Source organism: Pseudoliparis swirei, chromosome 13 (assembly GCF_029220125.1).
Source record: "Pseudoliparis swirei isolate HS2019 ecotype Mariana Trench chromosome 13, NWPU_hadal_v1, whole genome shotgun sequence".
Lineage (NCBI taxonomy): Eukaryota > Metazoa > Chordata > Actinopteri > Perciformes > Liparidae > Pseudoliparis > Pseudoliparis swirei.
In genome coordinates, this window is record NC_079400.1 from 6,849,620 (window position 1) to 6,871,395 (window position 21,776).

Below are 21,776 nucleotides of genomic sequence, written 5' to 3' on the forward strand. Positions count from 1 at the left end.
CATTGCCCATGACTCAAACGTCCCTGTTGCCCTGTCGGAGTGCAGGGCGGCTTTAAAAAGAATTACAATTCAATCTCATCCATTTGCATTGGCTATTAGTCAGTGATTGATTTCCCCTTTTGCTCTGAATTGTATTGCCGAGTGTTAACCCCGACGCCAACTCGTCCTCTGCAGTGGTCAGACGAGCAATGTGCAGCCCACCTGAACCAGAGAGACGGCTACCAAGCCACCACTCAAGGACAGCTTAAGGACCAGCTCTACCAGCAGATTATCAATTACTTTGACAAGGGCAAGGTGAGACACACACACACACACGTAAGAATGGTCATAATCATGATAAATCGTGGACTCTGAGGATGCTGTTTTTAGATGCAGTCATCTTGTTAAATACCTCTTCTGGCATTATACGGCAGGCTTTGAAGAAGAGCCGCTGAATGGTGCTTTCAGATTTGTTTCTGCAGAACGGGGATTGCAAATAATCCTCTCCTTTTAGCTGATGCTCTTCTGGACGAAGCCGCATATCAGAAGCATTGATGTGGCTCTTTTGTGTTGTCCCCTACTCTAGCGTTCAGAAAACCCTTTTTCCCCCCTCCTCTTCCTGCCCCTATTTGGTTCCAGAGTAGAGAAAAAAGGTTATCAGACTAAGCTGAGCCTGGAATCGGTCTGCAGGACCGGAGCCAGGGCTTCTCAGAGAGGATGTCCCGAGACTGTGCATGTGTCATCAGTGCTGGGGTGCAGCCGCCACTCATGGTTCACCAGCCAACTGTCACTCAGCAGGAGGGAGCCAGGGAGACTACAAATTGAAAAAGCCTTGGCGAAACAAAACAAACAAACACACACACAAACACAAACCAGAGTGGTCAGGAAGTGTTGCAGTGGCTGTAAGAATACATCAACACACTAGAGAGGGGGGTGGGTGTATCAACTGAGGACAGGTTCTACCAGTCACCGGAATCATCCAGAATGCCGTCCCAGATGGTGTTGCCACCACCACTCCGCCTCCAGCCTGGTCCAGATCAGTTCAGCCTAATCTAGTCTGTCGGTTAGAAGCCGTTCAACATGTTTGAGTGGCTCCCATCTGTCTGTGACACCGCTCCACGGCATTGGCTGAGTCTCGATTGTAAATCCGTCACTGTGCGGATTTTGCTTCCCCACAGACGATGGCATTTGAGTTTTAGTGTTTTTGATCAAAGAAGAACAATAATGATATAATGAAAATAATTCAGATTTATTCATCTTCAAAGAGGCTGATATTGAATACAAATTGCCCCCATCATCCACTAGCGCAGGACATAAAGCCATAAAGACTGTTGAGGTCACATCCCTGCCTTCGTGGGTCCGATCATAAGGCCGATCACGCTGCCTGGAAAAGATCATTAGTTTTATTCAGCTGGCTGAAAACAGACTAATTTATCTCAGCTTGAATCTTGATAATACATTAATCTGCTACTTGTCTCTCTTTGTGTGTGTGTGTGTGTGTGTGTGTGTGTGTGTGTGTGTGTGTGTGTGTGTGTGTGTGTGTGTGTGTGTGTGTGTGTGTGTGTGTGTGTGTGTGTGTGTGTGTGTGTGTGTGTGTGTGTGTGTGTGTGTGTGTGTGTGTGTGTGTGTGTGTGTGTGTGTGTGTGTCCCCAATAGATGTGGGAGGAGGCCATCATTTTGGGAAAGGAGCTGGCTGAACAGTACGAGAATGAAATGTTTGACTTTGAGCAGCTCAGTGCATCCTTGGTAAGAAATATTAATTTCTGTTTAACTGTAATACCATTTATCACATTTCAGTATATGGACTACTCCTACTATTGAGCACTTTGACCTGTGTTTTTAAAAAGAATAAAGGGGACCGAACCTTTTGTTGGCCTGTATAATTATAGTTTAAAGCACAATGCTTTATAACCATAATATTACCCTTAATAAAGCATTTGTTATTAACTTATAAGGCCAAGTATCATAATGCTTCATAATTGACTTATTTTTAAGAATCAAAGTGTATTATATTTCTTATAGTTGTTGGACATTATGTGTATTATGATGCATTACAATCAGTGTTGTGATTTTTGTGTGTAATTCTATCAAAATTAAATATTTCCCTTAAAGCAAGCAACGACGACTTGAAATAACATTATAATTCCTAAACGCTCAAAGGTCAGTGAGTGACCTGCAATTATGATGCTTGCTTTGAAATGTGTTATTGTAATTGTTAAGCATTATGAATGTTTGCATGGGGGCGTGATAGAAAGTGCACCAGGAGAATCCCCAACACGGGTCAAAGAAAAGACAAAGCGTCCGTGTTTCCGTGCCAGTGAATATTCCCATTGTATCTCCCACTAGCGGAAGCAAGCCCAGTTCTATGAGAACATAGTGAAGGTCATCCGGCCCAAACCTGACTACTTTGCCGTCGGCTACTACGGCATGGGCTTCCCCTCCTTCCTCCGCGTGAGTACAATCCCCGCCGCTCTCGGCATCTCACACACGGCTCGCAGCCCAGCGGCTCGAGCCGCTTGTGAAACAGACGCTCAACAGGTCGACCGCCGCTTGCTTAGCTCTCAGCCGTCGATGTGCTTCTGTTTCACGCGTCGCTCCCTCAGGTGTTCGGCGACTCACTCGTTAAAACATCCCACCGAGTCTGGTTTTCACTTACGGTTCACTCGCTCGCTCGCATTAAAGGAACGTGGGTCGGGAGCAGCAGCTGCACGACTGGCAGAGAGAGAGGATCCAGAATAATGTGCGGGACTGAGAGCTGTGAATTAAGAATCTGTTTCTCTCTCCTGGTCCTGTCTTCTTTTTGCCCATCTCCTTCATATCTATCTAATATCTACCGGTTTTCAGTATGTACTATATCAGTTGCTCCATTTCTCGGTCAGTTGGTCAATCCTACAAATTCCCCCCCGTAATCCTCTAGTGCAGGACATGAAGCCATAAAGCCCGTTGAGGTCACACCTCTGCCTCCGTCGGTCCGATCAAAAGGCGTGATCCGTCGGTCCGATCAAAAGGCCGATCACGCTCACTTTTAATGCCGTCGTCACCTGAACAGCCTTTTCTCTCCACGCCGTGAGCGTGGCCCGCATTCGCAACGTCTTCCCATCACGGCCGGCGGCACAAAGCCCTGCCGCCTGCTGCAAAGTGAAAGGAAGTGAAATGGTCACATTGTAAATTGCTTTCGGGGAGGCCGCGGCTGCATCGTGGGTTATAATCCCAAATCGTTCTGACCGGCGCTAGTCGGAGCTTTACTTTGAAAGTTATTCCAAGTGGTTGGGGCTGTTCAGTGGAAGTGAACCCTGATCTCTCAGACGACCGCCGTTAGTTGGCCATTAATCATAAGGAATATGAACACGGGGACTGAATAATGACCCCAGTCTATTTAGAACAGCTTCTAAGTAAACACTAAACCTAAACTGCTGTGTATTTACTTTTTGAACATCCCGGCTGACCTCGCGTCGATCTGATCCCGGTGTATCATAAATTTAGCAGCATGCATTACAACAGATGTCTGATATCTCCTCACCGGCTCTGAGTGTCTGAGGTTGTCCTGTGTGCATATCGCTGAAGGGTGTCCTGCTCTGTCCACAAAAACCATGATTTATTTAAACAGTAAATTAAATTGGTAAAATGTCTCTGTGTGGAGCTTTGTCGCAGAGCGGTTAATGTGCTTCCCCCCCCCCTCCCCCCCCCCACACACACACATCTTATCTTTAAGAAATAAATGGCAGTGGGGGAGGGTTTGTTTGCTTTTAATACATCCTGTTGCATCACTGAATATGTCTTTTATTTAAGGTGTGATGTATTTTCATCAAAAGCGACGCACAAAGTGGCACAACATGTCCTCCGTGAATAAGAGGTCTCTAAAGTGGAGTCTGGAGAGCCACCGTTGTCGTGTGCCCTTTTCATTTTCTCACGAGCAACAGACGATCTCCAACCCCTCTCTTCTGGCAGGGCAGAAGCTCCGTCACGCACACCCTCTAATCTAACTGGCTATTTCGACGACCGTCGAAGGACAGATTTGAGCTCTTTTCTTTCTGCTTTTTAACATTTATTATAGAGGCAGTTGGATCTTACCTGGAATATCCAGGGCAATATATTTTTCTAGCGTTCCTTAAGCTACGGCGGAATCAAGGTCGTCTACAAGCTGGTCTCAAATACCCAAGCTGGTGAATACTACCCAACATGTTATCCTCGTGAGAGCATTATGGCTCTTACATCGTCCTGCTGGAAGGGCTCTTTGGGTGCATGCTCTTCGAGATATATTTCATAAACATGTCGAAAGATTACTTCATGAGTACACAGGGAAGTGTTCAAGTGCGGGTTGCTTATCCAGGTTAATATAGTTCGGAGGGGAGTTGTTTTCACGCCCCTTATTGGTATTTGTGTTGCAGCGTCGCGGTGTCCTCAGGGAAAAGTCAATTACGTGAGAAAAGGCATTTTGGATCCTCCCCTCTTAAGAATTGATTTTATGCAAGAGTGCTTGATACAGAGGCTTATGATTTATTAGTTGTTAATGTGGTTCAACACGAGGGTACTCGCTAATTATAAAAGGCTCAAGAATAGATCGTGCCATTTTTTTAGATCTACAGAAGCAGCTAAGCCATTGGTCCCATTTATCCACTTTCCTCTTCTGTAGTTTTTGTTTCCATTGGACGATACAATTAAAATGACAATGTATATTATTCTGTTACTTACAAAACAACCGACCCATTGATAAGACACGCTCTTATCCTATTCATCTTAAGTCGTCATTTCAACCTTGAAAGAGCAATACGTTGTCATGAAGCTTTGAAGCACGACTGAAAGCTTCGGTTGCGTTTGTGTTGTAAAAGCCCGTTTTCAGCTTTTAGACACATTAAAGGTATTCCCAGTATTTCAAAGACTCAGCAATGAATTGTCTAATTGTACATCCAGTCTGCGTATTTCCCCACCTCTCCCTTCTCCCATCAATCCTAAACTTGACTTAATCCCCGTACTTAGTTTCCTGTGAGTGCTCCGCTTCAAAAGCAGCCGAGAGTGTGTGAAAGTTGGCTTGAAATATGTATCCTAACGCAACACGTTCAGAGCAAGGCGGTTATGAGCCGTCACGTTGTATCATTCCACTTTTTCCTCAGACGAAACCCTGAGCGGAGGGGAGATGAAGGAAAGTTCCTGGCTCGGGCATTTTTCAGCAGCACTCTTTTCAAATGACTTTTATTAATTTAGGAAGAAAGCAAGATGCCCTTTTTTATTAGGAGCCTTCAGGATTCTGCAGTTGATTGAAAGAAAGTGTGTCTGCACATTTTCAAGTGTTCTTGTTGTGTTCCTTGTAGTCTCCACATATGTTCAGTGTAAGTATATCCAAGGAGCTTAATTCCTGAGTGTACGCGTTTTTCATTTGAATATGAATTAGCACTGTTTTGTCACTTGACTTTCTGAAATTGCCAAGAAATAAAAGACCCATTAAGCATGAATTATTATCCCGGCGATGACAGTGATTTCCTCTGCCAGAAGTAGCCGGTGTAGTTTTGAGGGTAATGAAAATGAGAGTCGTGACATTGAGATTACCGTACGCACGACTCGAATGCTCAACAACTCGATGCAAATGCTGCGGTCCTCTTGTGAATAATCATACAATCCTCAGAGTGGCAAAAAGATTGGATGTCCTTGAACAGATATGAGTCATTAAGAGAAAAAACTGATTCTCCCGCAGCTGGAAGGAATGACTTTGTAAATCAGCGGGCTTTTGTCAACTTATTTGTCAAAAACTCATTTGATAGCGGGTCCCGGGCGTGTTTCACGGCGGCAATTCCTTGAATCAATTTGGGGACTTGAGCATCGGGCTCGCTGTGAAGAAAGAAAGGAGTTAAAAGAGAGAAGGGGGTGGTCACATCCACGAGGGATCAAGGCCTTGCGAAGGAACCCGTCCTCAAGTGCTACGGTCTGACCACACTGATTTGAACTGGAACCGATGGTTTGAAGGTAAACTTCATCAACAGCTAGTTAGCAGCAGACGCTTGTGGAAGAGCCCCCAGAACTTTGTTTCACCGGCATTTCCAAGTATTTAATATGATAATGTATTTTCACCCAGCCGCAGCATCGGGCTAACTAGATTTACAAATTAAAGGCGCCCGCTCTCATCCATGCGACTTTCTTTAAATATTTCAGTTTTCCCATTGTCCCTGAATGCCATCAATCGAATGAATGCTTCTGGATCTAATCTCTTGTGAAATGGTCTATGAAATGACCCGGAGTGAGTGCTACCATATTGCTTTATTCATATGATGGGGACAATGTACCGTTTGAGTCTGTCAGCATCATGTCTCAAAATATTCACCTGCTTTTATTTAATGTTTTGTATTTTTAATGTTGTTGTATTTAAACCACATACATTGAAATTCAGGCATCTGGGGGAATTTACGATTTATAAACGATGAAACTGGCAATTAAATTCCTGACAATAAACAGAACGTATTCGTGGACAGAGAGGCGGTTTTGTAATTTAAGAGGAAATATGTGTTCACATTAATCTTAGAAGTATGTGCATATCATTGGTGGAATGGACTGGAGGAAGAAATCAAACAAAGTAAAACATATTGGCTGAAGAATATGTACAAAAGATGCATTGGGAGGTTCAGAAACGAGATTTGTATCTCAGACTAGAGAAGCCTTTTGTGACCTGAAATGATGACACGTGTTGCTAATTGAAAGTCTATTTTCCCCATTTTTTTATTGTTTAGTTTTTATATGAAGAAATGTTCTGAATCGAGTATATTCACGGTTTTTTGTATTGTCCTTCAGCACAAAATGTTCATCTACCGAGGGAAGGACTACGAGCGCAGAGAGGACATCGAGGCGCGTCTCCTCACACAGTTTCCCAACGCAGAGAAGATGAAGACGACCACGCCGCCCAGCGAGGACACAAAGTGTTCTTCTGGACAATGTATCCTCATTCATTCAATTCTCACTCTTGATGTTTTGCTTTTTGGCTTCTTTTGCTTTTCATTTCACTTTCATGAAGAGAAATGTTTTTTTATATTTTTTATTTAATAAACTTCATATTTAGGGACGTATTTTAGAGCTTGGAGACATTATTTCAATTAATGTTAATATCATGAATATTATACTTTAACTGCCTTTCCCTGTTATTTATTACGTCAGACAAAATGCTTCACGTGTATGAATCAAAGCTTTATTATTTTATCTAGTATAAGTTACCACAAGGAACTTTCAACTGGTTATGAAACTCATGGCTCTGTAGGACCTCCATAAGAAAACTAGACCCATCCGTGAGAATACACAACATGGGAGTTCTTTGTAGGAGCTTTCTTTTCTTTTCTTTTTTCTCACAATTTATTTTGTGAAACGATCACATTACGGCTCATAATTAGATTTGATTGAATGACTTCCTTGACGTTCCTGCTGAAGACTTCCAGTGTTTCACTGTTAAACCCATCCTCGACCTGCCCGCCAAGTTCCACAACAAGCCCGTCTCTGAACAAATAGTGAGGTAAGCAGGGTACCCCCTCTCTCCACATCCAGTTCTCTGCGTTTGAATAACATTGTATTATTAGTGTGCCGTGTTGAGGGGCCACGGTGGTGGAAAGTGGTTATAAAACGACGTAAATGTGTGTGCGTGTGGAACAAACAGCGGTTGACCTTCTTGTCGTTCGCGTGGTTATTAACTTGCACCGAGCCATCTGCTGCCGGTCGCCGCGCCAAGTACAACATCGTTCCTCTGACATCATTCATACCTTTCGTGTCGCGCACCGGGCCCACAGCAAACAGCGGGCCCCCGCCCCGCTCGCGTGTTTGCTCGATCTGTACGCCGGCCATGCGCTGCTGCATCAGTCGGCTGTGCAAATTCACTTTGATATGCGACCCGACGCATCAATGGACGTAATTAAAAGCAGACTTATACTGTGAAAAACCCTGAGGCAGAAGTACCTGAGCCGCACTGATGTTATCGCATCCCCCTTCAGCAGCCGGCGGGCTTGTTTGCGAACTGTGTCTGATTGGAATGTGTAACTCTGTTAATAGCCCAGATTAGACAACCGCGTTTCGAGAGGACTGTTCCACACCAGCTGTCTGTCCGTCTCGGCCGACTCCGCTCTCTGGGTTTCTCTCCCCGCTCGTCTCCCTCTGTTTTCTCTCATTCAGTGGGAAAGATCCGCGGTGCATAGCAATGAGACGGAGCGCTTTGAGCCAAAGCGTCACAGCAGCAGCCAGAGTAGTGACCTTGCTTTGACCTCTCATGCTCCTGCACCATCTCTAGCCCGCCAGCTAATTACACGGAAAAGGCTTAATTGGGGGTAACTCAGCTGATTTAAAGCTGCTTTATTAATCAGTTTATTACATCTGAATATCCGAGGCGACTTTTTAAAAATGTTAATGCTTCACTTTCTCCGCTAATCTGGGACTGGCTCTCATCGTGTTTATCATGAAATAGCGTGTTGCCCTTTGTGACCAAGAATAAACGGCTCAAGTACCTGTTAGCCCTGAACTACTAAGGCCCAATCTATCCCTCGCTCTCTCGCTCTCTCTCTTCTCTCTTTTTTCTCTCTCTCTCTGGTGTTTGAAAGGCTTTTTGTGTCTATGTATTGTTCATTCACAATACATAGACGGAGTAGAAAAACATCAAACATTGCTTCTTCACACATTGCCGCCACTCCAACCATAAAAGGGCAGTGGTTAATTTTATATTTGATTCATATTTGTTTGCTAATCAAGGAAAAGCATGCTCTTTGAAACATATGATATTGTTTAAGGGATGCAATGCGCCTCATGGGGATCATTTCCCTGTGTGCATGTGGATATAGAAAGAGCAAGTGTGTGTGTGTGCGTGTGTCCATGTGTGTGTGTGTGTCCGTGTGTGGCCGTGTGCGCCCACAGCCACCAAGCGACCATGTCTATTAACCTGATTTGGACAAGTTCACCTCCGCGAATCAGGCCGTAGATGACCCACAACAGTTTTAATTTACTCAGGCGCTGATGTTCTCCCTCCCCAGTTTCTACACAGTAAATGAAGTCCATAAATTCCAGTATTCCAGGCCAGCGAGGAAGGGGGAGAACGACCCCGACAACGAGTTTGCGGTAATTGTTTTTTTACTTATTTTTTAAGGAATTATTCATTATTTGTCAACATTAAATCATCATGCGCATTCTTTTCAATGGAAAAATAAGTGTTATGCCAGTTTGGATTTCTACAAATAACACTGTAGGGTCCTTAGTATTGAACATTAGTATATAAAATGTTAGCTACTTTAGTTTGCCGAAGCTGAACGAATAATTGTTCAATTTAAGTGATAAAAGTCCTGTGAATTTGTATCACTTTTTTTTGTTTTTGAAAAATTATACTTCACATAACATAACGTGGATTTTATTTTAAAGCATTCAAAGATCCATACTTTGTTTCTCACTCACAATCATTTACGGATAAACCACAGACACAAAGGCTTATATTTACAACCTACAGGACTGTCTCAGAAAATTAGAATATTGTGATAAAGTTCTTTATTTTCTGTAATGCAATTAAAAAAACAAAAATGTCATGCATTCTGGATTCATTACAAATCAACTGAAATATTGCAAGCCTTTTATTCTTTTAATATTGCTGATTATGGCTTACAGCTTAAGAAAACTCTAAAATCCTATCTCATAAAATTTTAATATTTCCTCAGACCAAGTAAAAAAAAAGATTTATAACAGCTGAGTGTTTGTCAAGGCTCAGGAAACCCTTGCAGGTGTTTCGAGTTAATTAGACAATTCAAGTGATTTGTTTAATACCCTACTAGTATACTTTTTCATGATATTCTAATATTTAGAGATAGGATATTTGAGTTTTCTTAAGCTGTAAGCCATAATCAGCAATAAATCAGAATAAAAGGCTTGCAATATTTCAGTTGATTTGTAATGAATCCAGAATGCATGACATTTTTGTTTTTTTAATTGCATTACAGAAAATAAAGAACTTCATCACAATATTCTAATTTTCTGAGACAGTCCTGTATGTGGCTAGAAACCAGTGCCTCAGCGCCACTAACAGGGCAAACCATTGCACTTCTTTACTCAGGAGGGCGAGTAGGCCGAGTGATGATCTCTAATTCTGATCAAATAGTTTGTGAACCTGAAAGAGGTTCCTCAGTTTTGTCTTTGTTTTCATAGCATGACTGATGTTTTGATCTTTCTTGCAGGATGCTGCTAGATCATCGTTTGAGTTTTGTGTTTGAGGGTTTAGCAAATCTTTTGTATCGTTTCCAGCAAATCAATATCAGAGCAGTCCACAAGGAGACCCAGACGAAATAAGATTGTGGATAGTGATCCAAATATGTTTCCCTATTACTGTCGATTCCTGATGTTTGGAATATTTTAGGAATTCTGTATTGTGCACCTGTAATATCCAGGTGGCAGATGACAAATTAATCCCATTAACACCGTCCTCTCTGTGTGTTCACTGCATCACTTCATCAGTGGGAGGAGGTATTTAACTCCTCTCTGACTGATGGGACCCTCTCGGGCCTGACAGTTGGTGATGGATCTTTATAAGATGTACAGACATTATTTGAGCTCCCAGTGCAGTGCACACCTCCATAGGACCACCTCTCCCTACAATGGCTTTCAATTGCACAGCCTTCACACCACCTTATACTCCCATTCATTCAACGGTCTAAACGCTTGTTTCAATGCCGTTTGGCTCAAAACCCGCCGCGTCATATCAGCCGATTCCTGCGCTGTGATTTGATTGTGTGTCTTTGTCGTTCTGTCCATAGAATATGTGGATTGAGAGGACCACGTACACGACGGCATACAAACTTCCTGGCATCCTGCGCTGGTTTGAAGTCAAGTCGGTCTCCATGGTGAGTACGAAGGGCCCGTGTGCCAGGCAGGTGTCCTAATGAGACGAGGCTCCGCAGCCTTGCTCAGAGGCAATCGATGCGATTCGTCCACTTAATCTGTATAGGCAGCCCCGGACTAACGGCGGGGCACGTTCTCTCTCTAGCCTCCATTGATCTCCCATGCATTCCTTAAAGGCTGCCTCCAATGACCATAGCGTCACAGCACAAATGCAAAGAGAGGACATTTCGGATCTCTCTCACTGTTGATTTTCCTGTAATGGAAATACCTAGATTGCTGTATTGGAAACCTGTTGAAGAGAGGATGGTCTCACAGCTGCAGCAAATGACTTCCAAGTATTTATTGTGGCACATTTCCCCTCCGTCCGGCTGAAAATGCATTAAAATATCATTATTTTTAGCTCTGTGGTTTTGACTCATTAAGAGGCTGGCCTGGTGTCCCCGTTTTGGGCTGGGGGTGATGTCTGGAGTGCAGCAGATAGAAGTTGGAGCATAAGAGCAGGTTACTGTAACCGCCTCGAGCCAAAACACCCTCCTCATCCTTTTAATGCGTCATTAGTTTGTCCAAAAACAAATGTGCTACTTAGTAATTAGCCCGGCTGAGTATTATGCAATCAATTATTCTTTATTGGTTGCTTTGACTCATCACTGTCATATCTGTGCTTGGCGAAGCAATCTTCAGAAGTTCTCCTGAGCCAAGGCGCTAAAGTACCTGCAGTCTTCTCACTCAGCATTTCTAGATGTCACCTGACGCCCCCACACACCCGGCAGCTCGGACATTGCGCTCACCCCGCTGGTCCTTTGGGCCGCCACATCCTAAGCACCATCATTCCTTCACTAAGGTTCGATCGCTGCCTAACTCCTGAGTCTGTGTAGTGAAGTGTTGGCACATTAATTCAAAGCAGAGGCCTCCTCCTCCAGGCTGGTTGAAACATCCCGTCAGGAGCAGCTTGCCCTCCAGATGAGCCAGGGAGAGGCCAGCTCCCCGAGGTCACGCTCTCTATTTAAAGCTTGATGACTGGGCTGAGATTCACCAAGCTCAAGCCTTCCATCTGACGATGCTTTTTATCAAGCTGGCTGTGACATCACTGCACAGATTGGAGATGCGTCTCCTCGGCACGACGTCTTTATTCTTTTGTGCTGGGATCTAATTCTGACATTTATACAACAACCTACTCGTGTTTTCCCCTAAAGTTTTACTTGCAAGGAGGCTGCAAGTAGGTGTTTTTTTTTCTTTACATATTGGATTTGGTGGATTTTTTTTTTCCCCAGTGGCGGAATTAATCCAGGCATTTTATTTGTCTTTTCTCAGAACAGCCAATCAGGTTTTGTTGACATGGGAACTGAAATCCCCCCACACCAGAGTGCTATCCATCTTTGTTTGACAGTTGTAGGTTCATGTATGGGCGCAGTGGATAATGATTCATTGCTCCTCTATCCTTCATGATTTATGTGCGTAGTTAAGGGTTTTGCGGCCCTTCCTCTAGCAACCTTACCCTCGTCAGGCAACACAAAATGTTTCCGCCCCATTGTTGGGGTTCCAGAGACGGCCGTGATGTACGCGTGCATATGAACTGAATATCTAACGACACCTTCCCGTACGGTGCTGCACAGGAGGAGATCAGTCCTTTGGAGATCGCCATGGAAACGATGCAGCTGACCAATGAGAAGATCAGCAGCATGGTGCAGAGGCATCTCAACGATCCCAACCTTCCCATCAGCCCCCTCTCCATGCTGCTGAATGGGATTGTGGACCCGGCTGTTATGGGAGGTTTCACCAACTATGAGAAGGTAGTCAACGTGGCAATAGTTCTGCATGTGTTCCATTCCGATATTGCCTCAGCCCGAGTACGTTCAGGTGACAGTTGGACATTTTGGGAAAGTAAAAACGTTTTTTTAAACTGGGAAGATTATTGAAACTCTTGTGTCTGTCCACTGAATATGAATAAAGAGCCAGGAAACGTTAGCTTCGCATACAGACCGGAGACAAAATAGTCACAAAATGTGCCTCTCTGCACCGCCAAAGCTCATGATGCAACTTCCTGGAGTCTTGTTGTCACAGTGAGGTTGCCATGCAGTCAGGGACTTCAGGTAGTGCAGCACATAAACCTCGTCACACACAACTGCATTTTTACACTGTGATAATTAGTGAGCTTGGAGGTCCTGATGGGAGCCCATCTAGCTGGTTTCTTCCTGGTTCCACTCATTATGCTCAGCTAAGCTAACCGGCTGCTGCTCCAGCTTCATTTGGTATGATGTTGGTATATTTCTAATGTATCAAGCTATATTCAGAGCTAATTCAAATGAACCAATGTCTTCCCCCAGGTTTGATGTCATGTTCTGAAATAAGATCCTGTGCATATTTCAGGTCCTCGGCGCTCTCATTCCACCAGCCTCAATATTTTTGTATCATCACGCTTGTGACTACTCCCATATTTTGTTGGCATCATGAATCAGTTTTTGTTCGATGTGACCGGGGCCTTTTTTTTTCCCTCATGAAAAACTCAAATCATTCATGCATCCTGTTTTTTTCATCACATTTCTAGTGTTCTCTCCGGTTTGAGAGCCGCGCCCTTTATTCACCAGAGCACAATAGCGACTCGCTTGGAAGGGAAAAGTGTTTTTTTAATGATAAGAAGAAAAAAAAGGGATAGCCTGTTGGTTCCCAGTTTATATGACAACCTGGAATAGATTCGTCATCTTGCGAAGCGGTGCAGTATGAGTCAGAGGAGGAACGATGTGGATTCGTCGCCCTCAGGTCGCTCCTTCATCTCAGGGAAATGGTACAGGTGATGGAGAAGAGACTGATGTCTCGACAGAATTGTTCTCATCTTCACAGTCCCTCCCAATGTTGTCCCCTTTGACTTGTGTGTATTTCTCTCCAAAGTTTCTCATTTTCTTTATATTACAAAGCGCACCACATTTCAGATTCTTCCTTCAGTCTTACCCGATGCACGCCTCCTTTTTCTCCCTTCATATAAATGGACTTACTCCAGTAACCCCTCTCCCTCTTCCCCAGGCCTTCTTCAATGATAAGTACATCCAGGAACACCCAGAGGACCTGGAGAAGATCGAGAAACTAAAGGACTTCATCGCCTGGCAGGTGAGCTTCAACGGCATTATGCTGATCTGTGTCTATGTTTAGCGCACGGCATCATGGGAAAGCACCAAGAATCAGTCTGTCTCGCCAAAGATGTTAAAGTGTCGTGGTCTTCTCATCTCGAATGACGATCTTGTTTACTTTAAAAGAGGACGTTTCCTCATTACATGGTATTTCTTTTTTCCATGACTCATGTCAGAAGCAGAGGAAGGCAAATAGCCTCCAGGCAAAGAAAATGATTGGACGGTATGGAGATGCATGAAAAAGCCACTTTGTACGGATGAGCTTTGGGCTATTCACTTGGCTGTTTAGATGCTGAAGACATATTGGCCTTAGTCACAACTTACTGTGGTGAAAGTTAATAAAAGTGCAACATTCGAAACAACTATTTTCCACGTCAAGTCTAACTGAGCCTTATTCACGTAGCCGTGCGTGCGCCCTGCGACTGTCTGTTAGAGCCGATAACGCCCCCCGCCAGCTCGGCTGTGGCCATGTCGAGTTATTTATTAATAGAATCGGCACCAGAAATATGTCAGTCATAGGCCACCCCACCCAGGGCCCCCGTAGACACCGAGCAGTGGAGAGTTTGAATGCTGACGGATACTTTTGTTCTGTTGTGTATATTATGACATTTATACCTGACATGTTGTCCCCTTACTAAAGCACTGCTGCCGCGGCAAAAGTCTGAGAGGTTATAGCTGGACATGTAATATCGTTTGAAGGACTAGTGAGTGCACCGACAGGAGTGTCCCATGGCAGTAGCTGAAGTGAGCGGGGGGGAAGTGTGTTAAAGAGTTAATCGGAGATGACGGTGAGGCCGAGAGTGCTAAAGCAAACCTTCTGAAGTTAGGGAGGATGCTTCACAGTGTGAGGAGAGAGAGAGAGATGGAGGCTTAGAGGGAGAGAGAGAGAGAGAGGGAGGGGGAGGGGGAGCGAGATCAGCATCGGTGTGTTTCTTGTGAGCTCTGCAGCCTCACCGAGCCTGCAGGAAGTGCACACGCAGCGGACGCACTTATTGTTGAGATACATCACGGAGCGTGCTGTTCCACAGCTTACCATGACAACGCAAATGTGTGGCTCATCTTTGATTAATAAACTCCTGCTTTTTAGTGGAATAACCAAGACTTCCTCCCTTTGGGATGCTAGGAAGCTGTCCTCCAGGTTTTCTCTCTTGTTGTGCTTTTTGTTGTGTTCTTCACACTTTTTTTCTCTGAACTAAGGGTCACTTTAATAATCGGTACGTCGAGGTTTGCAGCCTCATGCCTCGCCCAGGAAATGAGCACAGACACCAGAAGTTTCTCTGTCAGCGAGTTGCAAGGAAAAAGGAACTATTTGAATTTTCAAGCTGTTCCCCTCTGTTGTTGTAAAATAGGTCAACTTTGTGCTCCGCATCTCTAACGGAGCTTTGTTTTTGTGTGTTTGTGAAACCTTTTGTTTCATAAGACACGATGATTCACACAGCAATATATTGACTTCTCATTTGATGCCGTTTGTGATGCTGCGCGCATATTTATTTTTCCTTAGACTGTTGTCATGCTGTTTTTGTTGTTGTCGTTTTATGAGAACTATTTCCATATTAGTGGTTTGTCTACTTTTTCCATATTCATTATTTAAATATTGATTATTGTGTAAGCATCTGTAATTGTGGGACATCGCTGACTGAAGTAGAAGATGGGAAAGCAGGTGAGGTTAGCCTAGAAATAAATGTGCTGCTCCTTCATTACTCCTGGAAAGAAGTGAATAACACGAGTATATTATGTTTGACACGGTTGGAGAACACAACCAGATCTTACCTTTCAAGACCTATCAGGTATGTTTACATCCGTCACGAAGCAAAGGCACTGAACCATCATGTCGGTTCGGTTCAATGCTGTTGGTTCCAGAAAGAGACAAAACCACTCGTGCATCATTTGAGATTTCAACGAGACGAGAATAGTGTTCAAAATCTCCCTGCAATGTAGAAATGATCCTCCGAACAGAAGCCACAGGGCTAATGAGCAGGAGCTCTGTTGTACGTCCCAGTTGTTCCAGTATGAGAGTGTACTGGCGGCTGTGCCCAGTTAAATATGTCCTTCACACCCAGCTCACCATGTGTTGTAATCGACGCTGGTATCCATCTTCCAGTAGCAGAAAAAACCCTGGATTGTTGTTTGCTGTGCCCATCACAGAGGCGTGTCCTGGAGGAAGCTGAATATATATATACGTAGGCCAGACATGCACACAAGGAGACCTTTGAAGAGATGACCACGGCAGAGTGGTTGATTTGAAATGGTATCGACCGTCTCCTCGCCAGCGTTCTTGTTCATCTCGAATCTTTCTAAATGAGACAAATGAGGTCCAATGAACCAACTAAACGGTTCAAAATGAGACCGTGTGCACACTGTTATTCTGCAGCATCCATTGTCTTCGTCTGGTAATTAGGGAGGAAATGAGCAACTGGAAATCAGGAAATTAGGTATTGTAAAAATCTCCCTGGCAAATACAAAGTATTTGTTGTTTTCTGTGGTGTTTCTGGTTATAATTAGCCAACTCTCTCTACAGATGTCTAAATTAGCGTTTTCAACTTCTCACTGCAGCCCGATCCATTCTATTTTAAGTGGTTACGGCTATCTGACTGATCAATACATGGAATCGCAGACCCGTGGAGGCAAATTTCACCTGGATATTATCAATATAAACAGAATATTTATAAGGAGAGAAAAATATCATTTTTTTGTTACATATTGCAGAGTAGCCTCCTTGTATCTCTTGCTTTATTCTACATGGTTCCTAGTTTGCTCCCTATTTAGAATACACCCTCATGGGTTTGCGATATCCCAATTATTTACGCCACATTTAAAGCTGCAGTTACTTATGTTGACCACTAGGGGGAACAGAGACTCTAAAACAAACTCACAGTTACTAGCTGCTACGTATTTTTTTGGTTTTAAAGATTTTTAGAAGTAGTCTAGCTTTTTAAGCTATGACTAACTGGTGTTGAGACCAAACCAAATCTCTGACCGCATTTTGCCAGCGTGCATTTCACAAAAATGTGTGTAGGCACTCCCTCTTTGTCCTTTTTCTATCAAAAGAACTCTTTGCAACCTTTCAAGTTGAATGTATATGCTGTTTTTTTATAAATGCAGCCCCGGGTCTCCAGTGCCTTATGATCTGACATTGACATTAGCCTTACAGGAGGTAATGTCGCTTACTGATTGATCCCAAATCATAAGCCTGCTGTATCTGTTAGAATGCTAGAGCAGAAAGGGCAAAAAAAGAAGAAAAGTTGAAATATGTAATTAAACTTCTGAATGTGTATATCTCTGTGTTTGCCACCTTGAGCCTACGTGTCTTCCACATTGAGCTTATCTCTGTGCAGCCACCAAGCAGAATGATGTTGCCATGCCGCCACTCAGTCGCACTCAATCATCCTAAGGTCTATAAAAAGATGTGGGTATCCTGAGAGACGGGAATCTTGCCTCAGCTTTCACTCTCGCTGTTTTTTTTCTTCTCCCCATTTCATCTCACAACATCTGACTCCTCTGCCTCTCTTTGCTTTCACCTTTACCTCTCTCTCTCTCAGCCTCCTCCTTTCCTTTCCTCTCTCCTAGAGGTCATGCCGGTGATCATGGAGGTGCTCAATAAGAGGGTAAATCCTCGCGGGGCGTCTGTAGCCTTCTCTCACTGATCTTTCTGTGCCAGAGCTTTCGTTGTGTGGAGCAGAGCACAGAGACATTCTAGAGTGAAGTATCCTGGATTTTTAACTTATTTATGTTCGTACTTCTTTTTAAGGCAATCTGCTCAATATGTGCACCTCCTATCATCATTGAGCTAACTCCGAGCGAACATGATAGATGTGTTTTCCTGCATACGTCACTATTTTTCTCCGTTTATATAAGTGCAGCATGTGTTGAAACGCATGTAAATAAAACATGCATCGTTTGAGATTCTGACAAAAGGTTGCATCACGAAACTGAAGTCGGTACCGGCCTTGAGGCCTGCTGTGAAGGGGCCGCTTGCTGTGAAGAAAGGCGAGCGGTCTCTGGGGAGTCCCAGGTCAGCACACACACTCTCCTTACGGGAACACCTATTCCAGATACTTCACACACTTGGTAGTCCTGAGCAGATGATGTGTTCTATTCGCTCAAGGCTTAGGTGGATTCGTGAGCAGTAAAAGCGACTGTCCTCTGAGATGCACTCTGAGACGCACTCTGCAGTTATGTGCAAAATACAGCACTCTGACGACGACCAATTAATATAAACGTTTGAATTAAATCCCCCTCTAATGTGGCTTGTTTTTCTCCTTTTTTTCCTATTACTTATTTATAAGCATAAAAGCTGCTTTCCCTTTCACCTCGAACTGTATTTCTCACTTACGGCAGGGCGACAGCCAGGGAATATTTTTCACGGTTGCCATGGGAGAAAAAAAAAAATCTGCTCTCACCACAGCTGATTGTAACATCTTTGCTGGTTTCTGGCGTGTTATTGTGCAATCCTCCTCTGCCTCACCATAGCCAAGTAGTACTATAATACCAGGTTCTATAAAATATAAATGTAACCTGTGTTCTCACCAGAAGTGCGAGGAAAAGAAATCCCTCAAACCCTCGCTTCCCAAGGGATGACGCTTCCTCCTCTTGCCAGATTTAGTCAGCAGCGCTTGCTGACACTGACTCTGGAACTGGGGTTTCCTAATTACTAGTTTTCAGCGGTTTTAGTCTCTCCCTCGCTCTGGCACTCTCTATTTCCCCCTCTCTCTCTCTCTCTCCTTCTACCTGAGATGCTTCTAGTATGTGTTTTAGAATTTGCTATTCAGCACTCGCCTCGTACAATCATGTGAGAGGAAATGTGCTGGAAATGGGCGATTTGTTTCTTTATTTGCGCCAGAGGTTCGGAGGGAAACATCCATCACATGCACTTATTTCCTTTACACATATAAGTCTGTTAATTCTTTCTCATCTCCTTGTTTAATACACCCGTGTTACGATGAGGTGGGAGGCAGAGTGAGGGAGTGTCATGGCAACAGCCTTTTGCTTCCACCTGGAAGAGGTTGTCGTGATACTTCCTCTGATGCACGTCCCGTGCCGAGTATGCACAGCCAAAGGGGCCGAAGGTCGCGTGACTTAAATTGGATGCACGTGGCGTGACGGGAATGTTTTTCCTCCGATAAAAGAGGAACCAGCGTGTCGCTAACCGCTCCGCTCTCCGGGGTTTTGTTCGGGATGAATGTGTCTCACGTGAACGTTTCTCCTCGGCAGATCCCACACCTCTCCGAAGGTGTTCGCATCCACGGAGAGAAGGTCACGGAGGCGCTGAGGCCTTTCCACGACCGCTTGGAGGCCTGCTTCAAGCAACTGCGGGAGAAGGTGGAGAAGCAGTACGGGGTCAAAACGCTGGTAAGAGCTTTTGCTTGTTGACGGAGCTTTCTGCTCCACGACGAGTGCTTTGTAGCTCGTGTGCTCCTTTCTAGCCGGAACTAATGGAATCTGAAGCTGTTGCTTTTCTTTCTTCTGGTGCGTATGGCCGAGGATTTCGAGGAAATTAATGAATTTGTTATACAGACATCCTTTATGTGGGATTCTCTTCCTCCTGCTCTGCTCGTTGTTTCCACATGTCATTTTCTTTTTCAGATGCAAGATAGATGCGCTTGCTTTGTTCCCGGTTCCAGCGGGCCCACGTGGTCTGCCGTCACTAACGCAGCCCAGTTGAGAAGCGTTCACACCTTCGAGTGTCTCTCTCTGCTTAATTGTTGCCTGTGAGCTTCTGGAAGGCCTGCTCGTCCTCATGTGACACCTTCTCAGTGGTGTAACACTAATTAACCTTGATCCATGTCTCAAACTATGCTGTGTTGGGTCTGTGAATTTCAGAGAATTGGGCCAGAAAAGTCCTTGGATGTGATGCTGAAGGGGGCGTGGAAGCCCTGTTTGTTCTCTGAACATTTTAAATATTTTATATTTGATACGGTTGGAAACACCAGCCGCAGAAAAACATCACTCCAAATATTTTTCACGAGGAGATTTAAAGGCTTGGTTTGCTTTGCTTCAACGTTACAGGGAAACGACATTCGGAATCGTTTTTTTACATATTTATAAAAGTTTAATCATTAAGATACGAAAAAATAGATACAATAACTACTAAAGATCATTACAGTTTATTCTGACACATTCCAGGAGGGTGTGGGTGCTGCAAATTAAAACAATACAACCACCAAAGCGATGGAGCCGCTCGGCGTAGGTCGCCACATAATCAACATAAAGAAAAAAATCAAATCAACAGCATAAGATGCTTTTTCAAAGAGCTGACGTCAAGACCAGACTCGTGATTTACACACACAGATACTAATACATCCCTGTACAGTAAGTCCTCCAAATGAACTGAGAACATGAATGTGGTACTTACTTTGAGCTGGAGTCAGCTTGTCTCCATCTTTAGGGCGCGATGATAAAGTTATCCTTCCAGATGAGTGACGGGCCCTTTCTCCACTCAAACAGACTCTTTTAAATACAGATGTGTTCATTGTCAAAGTTCAGTTTTTCTTCCAGCAGGTTTTTTTTGTTTTTGTACAGAGTGAATAGCAGCACCGGAGTTCCATTTTTCCTTTCCTATGAAATAATGTGTGATTGTGTTGCTGCTCTAGGATTATGATTGGGAACGACCTTCACCCTTCCGGTCCCCTCCCCCTCCCTATATCTCAGGCAAAAACATAACTGCACAGGTGACTTCAAAGCAGTCTGCAACTTTTAAGCTGAATTCTTTTCTGTTTTTCTGTTCCTCTGCGGCGTCAGCCCGCAGCAGACGAGCGGAGGGGCTCTCGTCCTCACTCCATGGTGCGCTCCTTCACCATGCCCTCCTCCCAGAGGCCGCTGTCGGTGGCTTCCGTCACCTCCATCTCCTCTGACAACTCCCCCTCCAGGCCCGGCTCAGATGGGTAACGCCTAGTTTACGGTTCTTCAGGCCTTAAAATGCCACTCATCCTCCGTGACTTTTGGTCATCCCCTTTGAGCAGTATATTTTGGATTACTGTTTTATGATAATCCCTGTTGTTGTTATCTCGATAAGTCTCAGGCCCCATATTTAACATTGTAGAAAGATTAATTCCAAACCTAAGAGGATTCCTGAGGATCTGCTTATGCAGTTTTTTCATTAATTAACACAAATCCTGACCAAACTAACATTTATGCTCGTAACTATTTCAGTTATTCCTGTTTGACCTTTATTTCAGTTTTGCCCTGGAGCCTCTCCTGCCAAAGAAGCTGCACAACAAGTCTCAGGACAAGCTGGACCGCGACGAGTCCGAGAGGGAGCGCAAAGAGAAAAAGAAGGAGAAGAGGAACAGTAAGCACCAGGAGATCTTTGACAAAGAGATGAAGACCACCGAGATCCCTCTGCAGCACGCCGAAGCCGTCATCCTGTCAGAGACGGTACGGAAAGGAACTCTCCAATGTGTTACTCTCTCTCTCTCTCTCTCTCTCTCTCTCTCCTGTTTGTCCTTTTTGTATTCTCCTCCTCCTCTCTTGTTCTCTATCCTATAAATATCTATAAACCTCTTGGTTTTGACCCACAAGGCCCCCTTAAGCGTCTGCACCCGGCACTGAACTTCAACCTAACTTCAACCTTTCTGTGACACTGTTAGACGGTCGAGCGTCTGACACGGGATGTGCAGTGTGCGCTGGAGTGGAAGTTTGTTTGGTCAACAAAAACACAGGACCTTCACCCAGGAGGCCGCTGTTATTGTCCCGTGTCAGACCAACTCAATGTTGACTTAACTAACCCAAATAACAATATTCACCTTAGACTTAGACTTTCTTTATTGTCATTGTTACAGAGAACACGTTCAAAGAACAACGAAATTGAATAGCAGTCCCCTAGGTGCACTTCAATGTAAAAAAAAT

At 44.2% G+C, this 21,776-nt stretch overlaps 1 protein-coding gene across 1 annotated transcript in view; it reads left to right on the forward strand.

Annotated features, from left to right (window-relative positions):
- Positions 1 to 21,776, forward strand: part of dock1 (dedicator of cytokinesis 1) — a 164,511-nt gene that overhangs the window by 137,690 nt on the left and 5,045 nt on the right. The window contains exons 38-49 of the mRNA XM_056429061.1: positions 175 to 294; positions 1,636 to 1,725; positions 2,326 to 2,430; positions 6,757 to 6,898; positions 7,384 to 7,465; positions 8,964 to 9,048; positions 10,725 to 10,811; positions 12,423 to 12,599; positions 13,828 to 13,911; positions 19,143 to 19,280; positions 20,670 to 20,812; positions 21,107 to 21,305. Coding sequence (XP_056285036.1) covers positions 175 to 294; positions 1,636 to 1,725; positions 2,326 to 2,430; positions 6,757 to 6,898; positions 7,384 to 7,465; positions 8,964 to 9,048; positions 10,725 to 10,811; positions 12,423 to 12,599; positions 13,828 to 13,911; positions 19,143 to 19,280; positions 20,670 to 20,812; positions 21,107 to 21,305 — 1,452 coding nt within the window. The remainder of the gene's footprint in view (positions 1 to 174; positions 295 to 1,635; positions 1,726 to 2,325; positions 2,431 to 6,756; positions 6,899 to 7,383; positions 7,466 to 8,963; positions 9,049 to 10,724; positions 10,812 to 12,422; positions 12,600 to 13,827; positions 13,912 to 19,142; positions 19,281 to 20,669; positions 20,813 to 21,106; positions 21,306 to 21,776) is intronic.